This window comes from Colletotrichum fioriniae (genome assembly GCF_027942845.1).
Source record: "Colletotrichum fioriniae strain IMI 355084 chromosome Unknown scaffold_1, whole genome shotgun sequence".
Classification (NCBI taxonomy): Eukaryota; Fungi; Ascomycota; class Sordariomycetes; order Glomerellales; family Glomerellaceae; genus Colletotrichum; species Colletotrichum fioriniae.
This window is the reverse complement of record NW_027076837.1, coordinates 4,713,890-4,732,967: the sequence shown is the minus strand read 5'-3', so window position 1 is coordinate 4,732,967 and position 19,078 is coordinate 4,713,890. Positions and strand designations below refer to the sequence as shown.

General features: G+C 50.6%; 4 protein-coding genes across 4 annotated transcripts; 2 read left to right on the top strand and 2 right to left on the bottom strand.

Annotated features, from left to right (window-relative positions):
- Window positions 1-33: 33 nt before the first annotated feature.
- On the top strand, window positions 34-969 carry N0V96_001194 (uncharacterized protein; the record flags this gene model as incomplete). The annotated part of the gene is made up of 1 exon (XM_065756160.1): window positions 34-969. The coding sequence occupies one exon, from the start codon at window positions 34-36 to the stop codon at window positions 967-969; it is 936 nt and encodes a 311-aa protein (XP_065615400.1).
- A 275-nt stretch (window positions 970-1,244) lies between these two features.
- On the bottom strand, window positions 1,245-2,090 carry CEL12C (Endoglucanase cel12C; the record flags this gene model as incomplete). Its single annotated transcript, XM_053196823.1, has 2 exons — window positions 1,245-1,644; window positions 1,756-2,090. 2 exons carry the CDS (start codon window positions 2,088-2,090, stop codon window positions 1,245-1,247), a joined length of 735 nt encoding a protein of 244 aa, XP_053045750.1.
- A 6,189-nt stretch (window positions 2,091-8,279) lies between these two features.
- On the bottom strand, window positions 8,280-9,977 carry N0V96_001192 (uncharacterized protein; the record flags this gene model as incomplete). Its single annotated transcript, XM_053196824.1, has 4 exons — window positions 8,280-8,915; window positions 8,969-9,363; window positions 9,435-9,651; window positions 9,723-9,977. 4 exons carry the CDS (start codon window positions 9,975-9,977, stop codon window positions 8,280-8,282), a joined length of 1,503 nt encoding a protein of 500 aa, XP_053045751.1.
- A 2,481-nt stretch (window positions 9,978-12,458) lies between these two features.
- N0V96_001191 (uncharacterized protein) lies at window positions 12,459-13,997 on the top strand (the record flags this gene model as incomplete). Its single annotated transcript, XM_053196825.1, has 6 exons — window positions 12,459-12,663; window positions 12,744-12,858; window positions 12,912-13,011; window positions 13,071-13,212; window positions 13,270-13,478; window positions 13,548-13,997. 6 exons carry the CDS (start codon window positions 12,459-12,461, stop codon window positions 13,995-13,997), a joined length of 1,221 nt encoding a protein of 406 aa, XP_053045752.1.
- Between the last annotated feature and the right edge of the window lie 5,081 nt (window positions 13,998-19,078).

Genomic DNA, 19,078 nt, shown 5'->3' with positions numbered 1-19,078 from the left:
CTAACCGAGACAGTGGTCAGGGAACGATCTGAGATGGCCTTCCCACAGACATTCGAACCGGACATGAACCCCCGGCTGACGTCCCTGACTCTGACCAAGATCCCACGTCGCTCCAACGGGCCGTTGATAGACAAGCTTGTGCAATTCCTCACGCTGGCTGGTCTCCAGGAACGCGCGATTCGAAAGACTGCCGCTCAATCGTCATCGCGACGTGGTCCCGTACTCCTGCGTGGTCTGCGTCATCTTCGTCTAGAATTTGAAGCCGATCCCATCGAGGATCCAGCCGGGTTTTCGGCCTCAGATGATTTGGATGCGGAAGAGCTCTTGAATATGGACGAGGGTGAAGGCTTCAGCTTCTTCGGCGACGAGCGCCGGCCTCAGCCACGGCCTGAAGCCACCAGGAAAAAGCAAGCAACAGCGGGCCACGAAGTCGCAACGCACCACTCTCAGCCCGCCACAGTCCGCCTGAGCGCATTCCCCTACAGCGATATCCAGGGCGTGTCTATGCCCTACCGTGATACTTGGGGCGGGAGTCAATTTGACCTGACAGTCTGGGTCGGCGACGGCATTCTGGGATCGAACCGCCTTGCTGTCAACGAGTATATGAAACTTGTGACGAACCCACTGCTAAGAACCAGAGCAGGGCCAGCCACCCCAGCGCACGTAAAAGCTGGCGTACCGGAAGGAGTTCTCATATTCCACGCTGCTTGGGATGCCATCGTCATGCCGCCAGAGTTGAAACCTCCCAGAACGGCAGTGCTACATGGCATGCGGGACGTTTTGGAAGCCATCAAGACGTTTCGCATCGAGACTAGAGCGGCATACGAGGCTGCGAAGAAGGCCGCCGTTGAAGGCGTGGCAGAGCTTGATACTACCACTGGGCCACGACACTGCTTCTGGTCGGGAAGGCTGGAGGTCTCTGCGCAGCAGAGCATGGCACACTATCGAGCGCCTGGTTATTGGCGATGAGAAAAAAGAAAATCAATTTCCTTTCGTTGAAAAGTTTTCTCTTTCCCAACGGGTTTCTGGTGTTCCGTCCTACTCTCGTGTGAAGGCGCACCTTTTGGTCATTTGTGATATATACTTGTCCTGAAATAAGTATGAACAGTGAAGCGAAATGTGGTCCTCGAGACAGCTTTCTTTTTGGCCCTCCCATGTCCCACATGTCTGTCTCAGTCGGAGTGGGCCTCCTTTCCCCTTCCAACGTCACATGACTTTGCCCAGAAACTCAACCAAAAACCTCCTCAAGAAAGAGAAGCAGTGTAAGCAGTCGTGGTGAACTTGGCATTCGACCCGACAAACGGCTCGGTACCGGCGCCGATGCTCTGAAGGATCTGGGAGGAAGGCAGGCCCTGGCTGTTGATGAGGTAGGTCGCGAACGCCTTGAGGTCGCCGCTGAAGCTCTGGACGTTGCTGGGCGCGACGAAGCTGAAGACGGTCATCTGGCCGTTGACGCCCTTGTAGAGGTTCCAGGTGCGGCCGGCGACGGTCGGGGTGGCGATGGCGCTGCCGGTGGCGGAGATGGGGCCGGCGCCGCCGAGGGAGCCGAGCCAGATCATGATTTCGTATTGGGCGGAGCCGGATGCCGTGGAGGAGGTGAAGAGGTCGTAGGCTACGTTTGCTACGATGCCTGTGCCGGAGTAGCTTTAGGGATGTTAATGGTCATCATAATCAATGGTTTTCATATGGAGAGAATGGGTTTGGTTGTTTCTCTTGGACAAGGAGTACGGAGTGATGGAATGATGTGAGACATACCTCCAGTTCCAGGTCGAGGGGATGCTGCTGATCGCGCTCAGGGCCTTCTTGCTGACGTTGACGACGGCGTTGGCGTACGACTTGACGTTGTACTGCCCTCCGGACCAGGACCAGGTCGTGGACCACTGCAGGTTGCTGCCGGAGAGCCCGGTGAGGGTGGTGCATTGGCTTCCGGTACCCGAGGACATGCCCCAGAGGTTGTTGTAGACGGTGTAGGTGCCGGTGACGGCCGAGTCCCACTGGCCGCAGTAGGTTGTCGCGCGCTTCTCGACGGTTGTCGGCGTCGGGCTGGCGAGCGCCAGAGGGAGGAGAGCGAGGATGGTGGAGAACTTCATGGTTGGACTGACTGGTGGATAGATACAAGAGGTTGTAAGTGAAGGACTGAGTTGTGGTTATTGACTAAGAGACTGGGCTGGAAGACCTCAAGAGATATAGGAACTGCGAAATGAATGATCAAGTTTTATATATCCTGCTCTTTTGGTATATCATACGCAGACGGCTCTATGTTGAAATCGACTTTCTTGGCCCAGGACCAGTCCTCTTTGCAATCCATCTATTATTCCGCGGGGTCCCCGGGAACATCAAGCAACTTCCCGCCAACGTCACAAATTACGTGGGACATAACACCCATCCGCGCGAATCGTCACCAATGCCGAACCCGTTTCGTAGACCTACCTTCCGTACTTGCCTCGGAAGGGTAGACTGACATGATCACGAGAGTCTTGGTCCCCTGGACATGACACGGGCGAGTTACCAATTGGGACGATGATCATATCCGCTCTCGATATAAACTCTCCCAGGACCATAAGCTAAGCCCAGGGTAACGGCTCTTCATTGGCTGCTCCCATCGTGGTGTTGTCAACACCCCGGGCGAGATCCATCCAGTTCGGGAGTTTTGGGAACCACGAATCAGGGAAACACGGCTATTGGAGACGTGGGGAAGGGGGAAACCTGGGCCGTGGATGAGATGATGTTCAAAGGTTAAAGTTTCTTGGAACGTTCTACCGCAAAACTTCATAGTTGAGATGACCGTCAGAATATCTTGCATGAGGAAACCGGAATAAGTTCAATTTTTCTGTCTTCAAGGCATTCTGAAAAGTCCATGAAAGCTCGTTACTTATCCTGGACTCTTTCGGCATCTCGTTCTTCTACAAAGCGTAACTGCACAGCAGTTCAGTCCATTACCGGCGTCACTTGGCGCCCCAGCTACCCCGGCATGGCTTTCGACGCACGGGATTCGAGGAGATATAATCTGCCCTGGCACTCCTGGAAAGCAGCAGCAGCATGGACTGCCGGCGGAAAATGCGGGGTTAGACTGCCGTAATCCGTGCTGCTACGCCGGGGGGCGTCCCGCGATGTAACCGAGAAGAGTCGACTAGGTGGAGTTGACAAGTTGGGGCACGGCGGGATCTAGCAGCCGCGATTGGCGGGATTCGATCGGGCGTTAATTTACTGGAAACGCACCGGAGGTTTTCGTTGCGTGCGAAATGCGAGGGTACCTCTTCTTCTTCTTCTCGTTCATCTGCAAGCTTGCGTGCGAACTGCTGTTTTTTCTTCTATTGGGGAGATTGAGTGTGAACTTTTGGCTCACAACTTCACTCTTGAGGCTACGGACGTATACGGCTGGCTTCGCGAGGCAACGGAGTTTAGAGATGATTCTCAGTGTACCCTCATTCCAAATCGCGCGCGTTTAATCTAGTTCAGCGTTGGTAATGATAACGGGCTTGCTTGATCGGCGCCTCTGAGATTTCGCTTGTGCACGGATTCGAGACCTGTCATTTCAACGTGCATTTCGTACGTGCGCATTCGATCTGATTTCCCAGACTCTTGGCTGGCGTTGGCTCTGAGTGAATACGTGATGATGTAGAATCTGATCCGGCCTGGGAAGGAAATTGCTTGGTCCCTGGATCCTACGATGCCTGTTCCCTGACAGACCATCTGATGGTTCTCACCATTCGCTTATCTGACTGAGCTGGATATCGAGACATAACGCACAGGCTGGGAGCATAGTTCTGTAATCTGTTAGGCCTCCCTTTTCTTCACGTGGAATCCAATAGTATGCAGATTCATTTGCCAATGAGGTGCTCGTTCGCGTCATTGTTATGATTTATCAGTGAAGATGATGTAGTCGTCGCGGTCGACCCATCGTAGCCCCCTCATGCAACTGGTCATTAAATGGTGGAAAGACTGCTAGCACGAGTGTCTTACTGGAGAAACTTGCAGAGAGTTTGCTTGTTTGGTATTTCGTAAAAGTTCATGTTCAACGCGGATCTCTCCAAGTTCGAATTCAACCAAATTGCAGCTAGTATGGATATGAGGACACAAAAGCAAACGCAGAGAGGCCCGACCTCATGGTGGCGTTGCTGAACTCCAGCTGTGTCTAGCCCACAGCCTCATGACCTGGGGAAGAAGGGCTAGGCAGACGAGCTCATGAACCACTCGTGGCTTTCGTGCGAGGAAAAACCAAGAATCGCTACATGCAGGACGAGATGTGACAGCGGCTCAGAGAAACTCTCACCCGTAGTTGACGATGCTTGGTTTTTCTGCACGCTTGTTGAACGCCTTCCAACTAGACTCGGCCAGAAAGCCATCTGGGGACGTGAAGTGGTTCTGCACTTGGAATATTTGGTTTTTCTTCGTATCTGCAGAGCGAGCCTCGCGTGCACAGCGCCGAACCGGACTATTTTGACGGCATATGAGATGTGAGAAAAAAAGGTTGGACCACCACACTACCCAAGAGAGGGGACGGTGCGATTTGTCTGCGCCACTTGGCATACGCCATCGATTATTTGTACCTGTCCATGTCAGAAAGCGCTTCATCCTAGCCTCGGAGACAGGACGCGTCTAGTTCGGACGAGAGACTAGGGGCCACTCGGAGGTCAAGGTAGTGATCTTCGGCGCTGCCATCCCATGAATCTGGGAAGATCTCCTTCGGCTCTGTTATGTCTTGGTTGTCTACCTGGCCTTTCCTTGTTTTGGACCCGCGGACGTGCGTCGTGCCTGGGCCGGTGGAGACGCGTCGCGATGGTGGTGATGTTTGGGTAAGAAGAGGAGAGGGGTGGTAGTGGTGGTGTGTGTTGACGATTGGCACATTGGCTAGCGGCGGGTTCATCTGAGTAGCGTAGCCGATGGCATAGACTCAACTCTAATCAGATATCATTGCTGTTCATCCTGCTTGGAGGGGCGTGTGCAGTTGTGTCTTTTGATAATGATTCTGTCTTGGTATATCGACACTCAAGAGGGTTGACCTAGGATGCAGTCAGGGGATGGAGGTCCCGGTTCCGAGGAATGGAATTTGAGTTGCTGAATCCCTGAAGGCGACTCAACACCGGCGCTTGTCTCATCTGTCCTGCGTTCCCGATCGGAAAGAGAGCAGGGGACTCTCAAGAAGGGGTGGTCGGTTCCACGTGCTCGGGACCAGACTATGAATCGCGGAACTTCCTAAGCCTGACTTTTATGTGTGGAAAAGAGGCTCCAAGAGTGGAGAGAAAAGGGTGGTGTAGGTGAAAACGCACTGTGACAGGGGTCGAGGAGAGACGGACTGAGACTTGTGGCGTACGCCGGCCGGTACGGGTTTTACGCGGCGGCGGGCGACCGGCCTAGACTAGGCCCAGAACATAGGACTGGGCAAAAGACAATCGGGATTACTGAGGAACGGACGGAACCACGGAATGTCGTTCATTGAGGAATGGAAAACGGGTAAAATCGCGCGGCGCGGAGGCCAGCAGGAAGAGCGATTTGCCGCAAGAGGGTGCCCGTTGGTGGCTTGTCTGCCTCCTCCACGGAGGATGGGCTGAACTCGGCGTTCCCAGAATTCTCACGACCTGTTATCAGCAGTCGTCATCCGCGGCGTTTTGAGGGGTCGAGACATGAACCGGCGGGAATGTATCGGATGGAGCACTTGCGGGCTTTAGCCGTTGCTGATGGGCTATCGTTTTGACTTGTTTCTATTGTCTTCCACGAAGACTATGCGTGGTTTTCTTTGTTTTTCTGAGGGGGTAATTCCCACGCGTGCCTCTTGTGGCAACAATGCCGCGGCAATGCCACGGCCGTTGATTGAAACACACAAACGTCGTTTCTGGGGAAGCGTTAGAAGCCAAGTTCTAAAGCGGCGGTGTCTCGAGTCTTGCAATATTCAATATTCACTCACTCGTGATACTTGCGTAGCTAACAACGTCAATTGCCATTGCCCTGGATTTCTTCATCACCGACTGCAGTAGGATAGGCGATCACAATGCAGCTTCGATTCTGCTTCTGGTGGAGTCCTGTCCTCATCTGCAATAAAATCCATCAATATACGGGGTTTATGTCGCATGTGGGCTGGCCGGCGGGCGTATCAGCTGCAATCCAGATTCTTGCTATATGCATGTCTCTGCCACTCATGCAGCTTAACGATTCGGGACATGTACAATTACCCTCGGTGGTTGACTTTGCCCCCCCCTCCCTCCAGCTCTCTCGCCCAGAGACGAGGCTTCGGATTTTTTTTACGCTAGGGAAAGCTGGAAGATGGGATCCGGGGAATGCAGGTTGGTCCTCATTGGGTAACTGAAAGGCCCAATCGAGGATAACCTCGTTCTTGTCTCTCATATTCGGTCTCGGACTTTTGCGACAGCTGGGTTTCGATGAGTGGTTAGCTGGTTCGGCAATACACCCGTCAAAGAAGGGGTACTCGTGGCTCGTGTTTCTATTGGCAGACCAAGTTCAAAGACTTTTGACGTGAAGCGAGAGAGAGGGAGAGGCCTGCAGAGTGGAGAGATTGACAGGAGAGAGTGGATGAGGCAAGATGTCTCTCAGTATTTGCGTTTTGTGCAGTAGTGCCTCGGAGCTGAAAGATGCAGCTACTGCAGGATTCACCAGGGGTTTACGCAATCGAGATCTGCATGACGAAAAGGAGATCGCCTGCATATTGAGCAGCGACATTGAATGCCTGGTGGAGGTTGAATGTCATTCGATGCCAGGTAGATATCGCCATACTGATGTCTTTCGCAGGTTGACCTCCCCAACGAAGTATGACGGTGGGCTCGAAAGTCTACCATCAGGAGTCGTGCCACACATCCTACCTTGTCCGTAATGGAAAACCTGGCTTATTGATGAGATATGGGTTTCGAAACTTCTTAGGTCAGAGTGTCTTGTTACACAAGGCCACAGCGATCTCAAGATGGACCTAACAAGAGCTTAGAGGCGAGCTCCAGGGCCTAGGACGATGCCGATTCCCTAAGTGATGTTCTTTAGATATTTCAGTGAGCAGTGATACTGTTAGATAAGGGTGAAGTACTTATCATAACTGAATTGCATGTATCAACGTCGGTCAATTCTTGTCCTTGACTCAATGTTTCCATTAAATCACAGAATAAAGGTAAGTATGAGACGGAGATGAAGGCCACCAGTCCAGTCTCCTCCCACCTTTATCTTCTCTGCCAGGCTTCTCAATGAACAAAGCTCAAGATATCGATCCAAGTCAGAATATCTAGAAGTATCTAGGGCATATTGTTTGACAATTCCCGGTACCCATTTTGCTGATGAAGCTGTTATGCCCGCTCAGTGCCGATCATAGTCTTTCCAACTATTCTTTGGGTGGATTTCCAGAGCATTTTGTCTCATCCATGATACTCTGAAATCATAAGGCACTGATAATAGAGAAGAGTTGAAGGGGATCTTCTGATCTTCGACAAGACTTGAGGTTCCCTCTTGAAACCTGAAATACGAAATAGCTTGTCGAAAGTCATTAGCGAACATTGAATCCATCAGTACATCATATAGAGGTAGACCGTAAACCCCAATTCTGGACTTTAAAATCTGTGGTTCTGTCAGCTAGAGAGCCAAGCGACGTTGATTCAGTCGCCACTAATTTCTGGTTGGAAATGGCTCCCCCGCATGGCGCTTCAATATAGGTCCTGTTTACCGCTCAAAGTGGAATTAGCAATTAGGTCACAGGTCTCACGTACAACATCAAGGGAGACCCTAGACAGTGGGTGAATAATACCAATTAAGCCTGGATTCAATACAATGTGAAGTGATCGAAATGCTGCCGGTCATAATCTTATATCACAAATCTTGGGTGTTGCAATGAGCATTGGCACTTACCTTAGTCGGGTCATTACGACAGTAGATTTAGATGTACCGACCACGAACCAGGGGAATGAAGTGACGAGACTGCAAGTTCTATTAGATATTGCCTTGTGTAATGACAACCTTATCGAACTTTGATCAAAGAATTGTTGGCGCAATGAGCTGCAACTTCATTGACAACTCGGCGAGAGCAATCGAAGGATAGATCGGAGCCAGGTAATATCATTGCCATCCAGTAACGAGTAACTCCGAATAATCTGCCTGAATCCTCAAGCCTTGAAAAAAAATGAAGAACACGCAGATTTGACAGTGCAGTAGAATTTTGACAATATTTATGTATTGATCAACGACCTGAATTCGACGGAGTATCTACAGGCCAAGCTAGAACCGATTTTATCGCTCTATGAGTCGTAATCGTTGCCTCCAGAAATAACACCTAGACCTTCCAAGGCTTTCTAGGCAATGGGGCCGTAGAAGCTGAACTTGCCATTAGGGTCGTACTTGGTCTTCAGAGACTTAAGGCGATCCTGTCTCCACTGTTCGCTACCGTACCACTCTTTAGGACCCTCGTCACCAAAGGCGTAGTTCAGGTAGACGTGCTGCTCAGTGCGACCACTTCCTTCATGAATGATGTCACGGAGCTGGTTGCCGAGTGTGGCGGCCTTCTGATCGAGCTCAGTGCCGTTGGGGGAGTAGGTGATGAGGGGCGCGAAGAGAAGGTTATCGCTGCGATAGGCAAATGCAGTTGAGTCGCTCGCAATAACCTTGACACCTTCGTTAGAATAACCCTCAAACATGAAGAGAGAGTTATTGAAGGGTGAGTTGCCGCTGATAGAAGAAGCGAAGAGATCGTAAGCCTTGCGTTGGGCCTCAATGTTGTATGACTCGACATAGATGGGGAAGCGAGGGTTGTTCAGGCCAGCCTTCTGGCACGGGATGGAGTCAAGAGCAATGCCGGTCCATGTGGCCAGGTCAAGGTAGGTTCCCGAGTCCGGAGTGGCAGAGATGGGGCCGATGTCCCTGAAAGGCTGAGTGTAGATGGATTCGACGGTGGTGACGCCCTCCTGGATAACCCAGAAAAGAATGATGGGCTCGGTCAAGATTAGCAGTGCTCATGGTCAATGGCCAGATTGCCTGAACTCACATTTTCTGGGTCCGCGTCAGGGTTTCTGAGCCAGTAGGACCAGTTGATGACTTCAGCAGCCTGGGTGCCATTCTTAAGGAGGTGCTCATTGGCAGCCTGGTAGACTTCCTCAACTTTCTCGCCGCTGAAGATGAACGTCTCGACCGCCCAGTCACTGTGTTCGATGTCATAGACCTTGACGTTAAGAGAGGTCACAATACCAAAGTTGTGACCCGCGCCCTTGACAGCCCACCAGAGGTCCGAGGTCTCATTGATGGTCTGCAAGGTGCCATCGGCCAGAACAATGTTCATGGAAACAAATTGATCGGCGACCAGGCCGTGGTGGCCCTGAAGCCATCCATGGCCTCCTCCAAGAGCAGGTCCGAGCGTGCTGACGCACTCGCAAGTTCCCGTAACTGTAGCCCATGGTTAACGATACATCTTGACTAGGTATAAGTGATGGAGATAAAGCTAGAATGGAACTTACCAGTCTGCTTGCCGGCCTTCCAGAGTGTGTCGGTGACGAGCTTGGACCCGGTACCACCACTAATCTTGGCGGTTTTCCCGTCTGCAGCAACCTCGACACCGCTCAGCTGGGACAGGTAGATTTCGATACCGCTGTCCATCTTGCCCAGAGTGGTGATAGCGCCATGCACGCCATTGTACGCAAGGAAGGGCATGCTCTTCTCATTGGCGAATTTGACCTGCACGCAGGTTAGTGATGACCTGCTTCGCGTCTGGGTACACTCGGACGAAAGTAGAGTCAGTCACTTACAGTCTCTACAACATCGTTCTCAGTTCCAGGAATCACCACGAGGTTGGGCTTGGGTGCATCAAGGTTAGACCACCGGATAGACGCGTTGGTAAACTCGGCAGTGCCGGGTTGGTAGATCTTTGCAGTAGCTGAGAGCCTATCGCCGAGCTCAGCTGTATCTCTCGCGCAGATGCCTCCAAGCAGCTGACGGGCGACAGGAACGTTCAGGCATGCTGAGGTGATTGCCCATGCAGCAACAGCTGTAAGGACTTCCATCTTGAATCGATGCATCTCGGCAGGGGGGAAGGGCAGAAGGGGGAGCCGGATTGGCAGTAGATAAACTCTCGATAAACCCAAGGATGCAACTGGTGACACAAAAGCTGGCCCAAGTGTAACCCAGATGTCAAGAGAGTTCGAAACGAATGTGGTGGTAGTGAACGGACAGACCCCTCGTGGTTGAGTGCGCCTGGTTCCGAACATCAATCCGTCGACAAGCAGCAGCGCTTCGACCATTATTTATCGTACATGGGAGGTGCGATGGCGTCTGTAAGCCAAGTTTACCGGGCGCAACGCTGCTTGCATTCTTAATTTCGAGCCCTTGCTTGTGTGCCCCTGACATGCATGCGTCCCTGCTTTTCTACAACGGAGTAGCCAACCAAGTTGATCAAAAGTGGTGAAAGCTCCTCGTAACCCTCGTCAATATCTGTCACTTTAGTCCGCGCATCCCGGAAAACACAATGACGAATTGTCTAGACTTATGCGCTTTGTAGATGCTGGAATTAACCGCGTGTATGTAGTGTACTCTCTGGGAAACCTCTTTCTTTCCACGCAGGTGAGCGAGATGCCTCGATACGGCCCCCCATCTCAATCCACGTGTCTCTGCCAGTGTTCATTTGTAAGTGAGTTACATTCATTTACCAAACTCCCAATCAGCATGAATACCGCAGCGGAGCCACATCGTTCAAGGTTACTTCGAGGGGGGAATCGTCCCATGGAGTCCAAGCGTAGCGAATAGTTCCGACCAGTGTTTGTAAATCCTGCGGCCCGTACCATGGGACACCTGTGTAGCGACGAGTCCAACGGCTGCCAACTTCTTAGTGCCAAGTCAAGTCAAGTAAGAGACAAAACTCCGAATACTACCCACCTGTTGCACCTCTTCGCACTTCGGCGATGAGATATATCTCACTCTCCACAATCCCCCACCATTATTCTACCTTCAATGCTGCCACGAGACGTTTGACACTCGGCTGTGCGGCACTTGAAAGAGCGCAGCCACAAAATCCCTCGTGCCAACAACTTTTGGGGGGTGTCTTCTGTTGTGGAGTACCTTTTCGCAGCGCTGCTCAGGAATTCAGGATGCATTTACACCGAAATCAGGAAGTAAGCCGAGGCAGCTATGGCCCAGGAAGCTTGATTGAAGCCGGAGAATCTCCCCGAGTCTGCGCCTCATTGTGCCCCTTTACTACAGGAAATCTGAAAGGCGTCTGTCTTTCGGGCCGCTTTGACCTGTCAACCATTCCCTCGGACCCTTGTGAAGTCTTCCATTTCCTTTTCGCCTTCTGGACGTGTTCTCGGGCATGTCCGTCTGAAATGAGAAATCCGATTCGAGAATTCGGCTGCTCGTGTCCGGAGCTGGCCCTTTCAACTGCAGCCCCGTTTGCAAATCATGGGCCGTTTAGGTCTGGTGTTCGCAACTCGCCCCCGCCCCCTCATGGCATCACCCGAGGTATCCTCATTACCTTATCGTAAAGAAAAGTATTGACAGTGGGGGCGCTCTACACCGGGGGAAGCACCCGTGTTCCGCTTGGGCCCCCTCCAGGGCTCAGGGGAGCTGTGCACTTCCGAGTCGGGGCAGCCATGGATTCGATTCCACCATCATAGTCTAGGACCTTGGCAAGTGGAGGATGGCTCCGTCAACTGAACGCTGAATAGTTCACTGAAAGGTAGAGTGGAGGCAGACTCGGCCCAAGACAAGGCTGCGAAGCTGTGTTTGTTTTATCATCTCTAATCTGAGCTGATGTTAGGAGGCCTGCGGATCGAAGTTCGCGGAGGGAGCGGATAAAGGCCCAGTTCTTAAAGTAAAGGTATCCTTGCCTTTGATCCCACCACTTCTTTCATGTGGAAACCTTGCAAAGAGCCATGACTACGGAGACAACTTGTACTGCCAAGGGAGAGGTGAAGGAGACAACCGGAAGCCGGATGATGAGCGAGTGTAACATCCTGATCCATCACCGTTGCGGTAGTACCGCGTACTGCTCGCCAGATGTGAGATTCGTCCGACGAACATGTTCACAGATCCTTGAAACCTTACAAACCGCACTATGGCTTGTATTGGTGCATCCCATATATGAAGTTTGGTTTGCACTGTCACAGGTCGGAGATGGAGTTATGCAGCAGGAACAGCTGCATGGGGTCCCTGCAAACTCATCCAAAGTCGCCTTGCGGATAGTAGGGGAAACGTCTCCTCCGCCATGGGTTACATCAGTTGGGACTCTGCGCTCCAACTTGCTGCGTTTAAGCCTGTTGCCATGTTTCCAATGATCGATGTTCCGGTTCTCTTGCACTAGTGATGGATCGTAGACCCTGATTCAAACATCTAGACTTCCTTCTTGATTCAGTTCTACTCCTCCTGGGATCCCAGGATTTAATACTTGTACGAATGGCACTCCGTAGTTGATTTTGCTCTCTTGCTCGGTCGTTTCCGCAGTCATTGGACTTATCTAGACCCCACTCACTCGACTGAGACAGAATCTGCCAATGTCGACCACCGATCTCACGGACCCAGCTGCGCAGGCTGCCGCTGCAGCTGCCGCCGAGGCAGGTCGACAGTTCACGATCGAGGCGTGGACTCTTTACGGCATCGGAGTGGTCGTCACGGCCTTGAGGACGTACGCTAGAGCAAAGGCCGTGGGGTTCCGAAATTTCCGGGCTGATGACTACCTAGTGTGGGGAGCAGTTGTACGTTTTCTTGATGATGCTAATGCGGGACTAAGGAAAGCCTGATGCTGATCTTTGTCTCCTTTATCCAGCTTTTCTACACAGTTCAATCGACCCTAGCCTACTCCGTTGGCAACATAGCCCATGGACTCGCCAATAATGGCATGACAGACGAAGAGCGGGCAGCACTATCTACTAGCGATCCGGAATACCAACTGAGGTGAGTGGACGTTGAATCCAATGTCTGATATCATTAATTGAAGAGGTCAATAGAGTCATCGGCTCGAAGATTCAGATCGCTGGGTGGACCACTTATTCGGCGCTCATCTGGCTGCTGAAGCTTGCGATGTTGGTCTTCTACCTCCGACTTACGGTACCCCTCTGCCATCTGACCCCATCATGTCATACTTCTCGACTGACACGTGCGCTTAGGAAGGTCTAGGTCGTCGATATCGCATGCGTATCTGGATCGGCTTCGGCCTGGTTATCGGGACATTTGTCGCCTCTCTTGGAGCAGTATTTTTGTCGTGCATTCCATTCAGCAAGTATTGGCAAATCAGCCCGGACCCCGGCAGTAAGTTGATAAACCTCAAAGCCAACGTGTGACGCGTCCTCACTGTCGTTCTTCTAGATTCCTGTCAAGCTGCCGTATCGTTACCGATCATATGGACCTCCTTCGCTGCGAACGTCTCGACCGATATATATCTCATCCTAATTCCTATTCCTCTGTTGTGGGAGTCAACATTGAGGCTTGTCAAGAAGATTGCATCGACTATTGTGCTTGGTGCAGGCATCTTCGTGCTGGTCTGTGCCACGCTCAAGAGCATTTTCGTCCTCGTGGTACGTTTCATCGATCGGGAACACCTCTCATTATAGTCCGTATCTGTTCACTAAGTAAAACTGAACTAGGATCCCGTCAATGGTGCCCAACTTGCCGGCACATGGGGTACTCGCGAAACCTTCGTCGCGGTCGTCACCACAAACCTTCCCATGATCTTCCCTCTCATCAGAACATATCTCAAGCCTCTTTGGCCCAATGTCTTACGATCATCCAAGAACACAAAAAAGGCGTACAAGACACCGAGCGGCTTCCGAACCATTGGGGGCGGCCATGGGGATTCCTCGCGACGGACTGGTCCTCCAAGCGCAAACCCTGTTGCATCCAACGTCACTTTTACCGAAAGCGAGGAACGCATAATGAGCGACGTTAAGTTGCAAAACCTTAAAGGCTCTTCCACTCCCACATCAGGCAAACCGCCGAACGGTATTGTGGTGTCAAACGAAGTTGAGATCATTACCGAGGACAGAACCAGCCAATTTGGTGAGCAGCGCCCTCAACGAGTACATGAAGCTTGGTAGTCTCGGGGTTATTCTTTTTGTTATATTTTATTGGTTATTATTCATGTCTGGTTACTTGTTCTATACCAATTTCTATCTTCAATTCATTAGTTCCCTATGTGTGTACAGGCTTTGCGTGCTACCTTATACCGCGGAAAGCATGTCTGACTTTTCCATGCAGTTGAACGCCATACCAAAAGTTGGCTCGACTGTTGAATACCAGAAAATCCATGTTGTCTGGTGATTCGAGTGGAGGAAACAACGTCCTTCCTGGTTAGATGTAGCATGAAGTATCCGAACTCTCTTAGACTGACTCGGCTCGAATGCTTTGAAACTATCCTTGGTCGAAACAACCACCACGAAGGTTTCTGCGGACTCGGGGGGTTTCTGCTCGTGACAGAAGCTTGAGCAAAAGTCTATTGAGTTTGAGGGGCAACAATACATAATCGATACCATGTTCGTTCAATCTTTACTGCTTTGCGAACTCTGCCTGCGCAGAAAAAGTTCAAATCATGACCTATTTAGGAAGGCAACTTGAAGACATACCAATCCATATCTGCCCATATTCCGGGGTTAGCATGCTCGCCTACGTACCTACAGTAGCTGTTTTTGCTTGATGCGAAGCCTTGGGGTGAAGCCTTGAAGCGAAGCCGCAGATCCTCAAAACACAGAGAAATACGGCATTGGGGACTTGGGTACCGATAGAGTTTCGTTTAGTGAAGATGGGTACTTGTAAGCTCTCCAGGGGCAAACTCAGGCGCAGCGGAGGCATAGTTACAGCGAGCCGTCTCCACGCGATCCATCTATCTTCTAGTCGAAACAGCCACTGTCTTGTCGATGCCTGAATGCTACGTCCTGAAGCTTCAAAAACAACTCGAACAGTCGGACTGGAACAGGCTTTTCGGGGTCCACCTCATATTGCCTGCATACAGTTGTGGTTCCCAGTGGTGGGTAAGGTGACCAACCGGCCTAAGAGGCCTCCCACTTCCCGGGCCCTTAACTTTGAGGGTGGGCAAGTATCCATTCAACCTGGATAGATCTTATGATACTACGATTAATACCCAAGAGGACTAATTAATTGTTCGTGCCTGGGGGTTCCAAGAAAACCCGCGACTCGAGTCCTTGCAATCTCAAGTGTGTGAGAGGATAGTTTTGAGACACAACAAGTGAAGACCACAACGACTGGTTGAAATGAAGGAGAGCTTTTCTATCCAACATTATGTTCCTCTGGGCTTTGGCCGTGGATACAGACTTATTTCAGATGTTTGGTTTGGCTTGGGCTACCGTGAGCACAATAAAGGGTTGCAACAGTGTGGGAAGGAATAAGTGAGTTTCATGTCGAGAGGTCGGTACTGTTAGGAGAATCAGAAATCACTTGCTTCAGCAGAGTACACTGCTATTTGCGACATGAATGAGCCTATATTATCTAGTTAGTACTCTATGGCAAATAATGCACGTTGGCACAACGATTTGGCCAAGACTGCTTTAATGACAGGTCAATCCCCGCAAAACAGCAGAGCCGAAGGACGTTGCCTCCTTCAGCTAAGTGCGTTGTGGTCTACCAATGGCGAATTTGAAGCAGCCGAACATGCATACAAGGGATTCTGATCTGTTCGGCTATGAATGCCTACTATTTTCATGAATATCTTAGGCAGTCAACGTTTCCCCGATGGACTGAGCGAAGTGCAACTACACTGAATGTTGTGTGGATTGGATCCGCGTAGAGACTGATCAACTTAGCGCTGGCGGCTTTTTTCTAGCTCGTCTATTTCCCTTGCTTCACGTGCTTCTATCCTTACTAATCAGAAATGAAGATGGAGCAACATTCGGGGCCGGGAGCAAACGTCAGCACTAATGCAGTTTTAAGGAATGGTGAAAAGCCCAAAGTAAGCACGAGTAGGAGTCTTTAGGGTGATCCTCCGGGCCCACATTACCGGCGCCGTGGCTAATGCCCTTATTTCCTCGGCGCCGGAATGATACATGCCACTCCGGGACCTCAGGGTCGATGTTTGAAGCCAACTGAGTCGGCTTGACTACATAAGGCTTGATCTGGCAGGTGCCTTTTTGTGAAATCCACACGCAGATAGAATTGAAGCTTCGACACTCCTTGACATTCTAAACTCGCCAAGTCGCCGAAGCATTCCGTCTCTGAAATACGGAACACTGCAGAAATCAAACTCTCTGGTAGCGATACCAATATGGCCAATTCATCCCCTCGCCGGCGTATCGTGATTTCCAATCTCGGTCTCGACTCAGACAATGGCAACGACAAGACTGAACCTGGAGTAGAGGTAGTCACCGATGACTTGGTAACAGAAAACATGTTCGACGGCCTTCTTCAGAGAACCAAGATCGGGACCATCTCGGCTGTCCCTGCCAGCAACGAAGGACTGCAAGTAACATTCGGTCCTCCAAATCGAACGAACAGTTTATTGACTTTTTAAAGTGGCCTGCCGGTCTTTTCTGACGTCCCTGGAAGTGGAATAGTCTTGCCAGGGGGGGTGAACGTTTACTTCTTGGACTTGGCCCCTGGATACACCACTCCGATGGTAAGCTGGTGTTCTTCTCATCAAAAGTCGTAGCAAATGATTCGAAATCATTAACGTGTGTCTGGTCCTGAGTCCACCCCAAAGGCTGACTCAATCATTCCAGCATCGAACCCCATCAGTCGACTACGTTGCTGTCAACCAGGGGACGCCTGTCCTTATCACACCAAAGACTGCTTTCAGCGCCAATGATGGCAAGGCTGACTATGAAGACACTGTCGAAAGCCTGCTTCGACCGGGAGATGTCGCTGTTCAACGCGGGGCAATGCACGCGTACGTTTTTCATGTCTCTTTGAGCAAAGAAAATGCCTTTTTTGGAAGACTGAAACTAATTTGTATGATCTGCAATAGCTGGGCAAACAGAACTGATGAGTGGGTTCGCATGATCGGTATGGTAATCGACGCGAAGCCCTCCGAAGCTACGGTGGATGGAAAGCGGTTGGAGCTTGGCGAAAGATGGCTTCAGTAAGCACTGGCCCCAGAACAGAGGGTTTTGAGAATCCCAGCGGAATGCGTTGAAGCTTTCTGGTGTAGACTAGGTTGGCGATCTGAAAGGAAAGGTTACGGGGAAAGCTATCATTGAAACAAGTGCGAATAGAGATACGCGTCTAAGGAATTAACGGCTTTGGTGAATGACCACTCAGTATGTTTGACTAAGGTAATACTCTAGTATTTGTTATTCACTCCAGGCCGTGGGGTGTATACAAAGCAATCCCTGTTGTAGAAGAGTATACCCGTACCAGTCTCTTCGTTCACACCATCTTCTACGGAGACATCGAATAGCTTGCATTCTTTGGCGGCCGGCTCATATGAGAAGGACTGGCAACGAGGTGGCCGGCGCCCATCGGTGCACAACTCCCAGCATTCGTATGCGTTGTCGAAGTTTGACCCGAGACCATAGTTCCCATATGCAGGCTTGATGCTGCCCTCTACATTGCAGGTCTCATTGACCGGAGCCTGCGGTGGCCAAGTAGCGAGAGCGTTAACACCAAGTGCTAAGGCTGCAAAATATTGAAGAGTCATCATGTTTAATATGTTCGAGTTCAGAATTGGAATGTAAAGTTGATTGAGTTAACCGTTTTGCTAACTAAGTAACTCAACTGATTATGGGAAGAATGGTTGATAGCCTGGCAGCGTGCATGACACAGCTGATTAGTATTTATAGGTCAAGAATCGAAAGTTACCCCGCCCAGGTAAGCAGCGAAAGTAAGTGTCTTCCTTCCGACTGCATGATGCAGCTGACAGAGAACGTAATAGTCCAATTGGTGTTGTCGATATGCAGCCAAGCCCCAGCTCGTATCCGCCCTCGATGCTAGTCTTTTGGGGGTTAACTTGTGCTACAGCAGCTGGGCGAAATGATGACTTCAGACCGGAGTGAGGCTTGATTTGCTGCAACGGGTTGACGTGACATAATAATGAACTGCTTGTATTTAATCATTCCTGAAAGATCGATCGGCCCTGCATCTCTTGGATTATAGGCAAACATCACTTAATGATTCTACATGAGAAATTGCGAATGAGACGAGAAGCAGAATTGACCTCAGCATGACATAAAAGGTAAAGCCCTGTACTTTCTTACAACAAACCTTCGAATGGGAATGAATCGCCTTATTGTTGCGATTGCATCTGGGGAGGTGCTAATCGCGTGACATTGCCATGAGTCTTATGTCTAGTCCTGCATTGAGGACGGAACGCACCTAATAAGTGAAGACTGAAAATAAGTGCTGTATCCGATGCTAGCGGCTAGTCTCACAAATATATTCACTGTGAGAAACAAAAAGATAAGTCTACTGTCCCCCGTCGAGTGCGTCGAAGAGCGTCAGAAAACATTCGTTGTCCGGTTTTCTCTACCCCTGCTTCCAACATCTTTTTCTTTTCTTTTTTTCCATTTGAGAATATAGAATATAGAGGGGATAGGATCGGATCAGCACGTAGTCCACTTCTTCTCTAAATAAGCACGGGTTCCTGCTTATACTGACACCATTAAACACTCGACGGGATAGCTACGAAGGAAACATGAAAAGCCAGAGGGTATTCGAGCTAAAGTATGCGGATTTCGAGAGTTTCGTGTGGTACTTAGCTAGCGAACATGATTCAACAATTGCCAATGACAATCTGGCAGCTTGGCCACGAAGAATATATCAGATGGAATGATTCAGCCCGCAAAAGGTGGACCGTTTTAAAGGCTAGCTACATGTTAATCCACCACCGGGCCCGCCATTTACCGCTGACAGTGAAATAGTAGAACTTCACTACCTAACAGCGAAGCTTGCTAGCTCATGTATGTGACCAGTTGCCAGCCGTGATGAATTCCAGCCCGCAGTCTCGACTACATGTTTATGAGGAGCAGCGTGACATGTTTCCGCAGTATTGATGATAGAGTTGATCACGTGCCAAACTACTCATTACGGACGTCACCGCGTGTAAACAGGGATGAGCCTAGATGAGGCAGGTCGCGAGCTCTAGAGTATTGCCAAATAGGGCACTTACGCCGTCGACTGGGGCAACAATTCTTGGGAAATGCCGTCACAAGACCGGCATTCATTGATTGCCGCG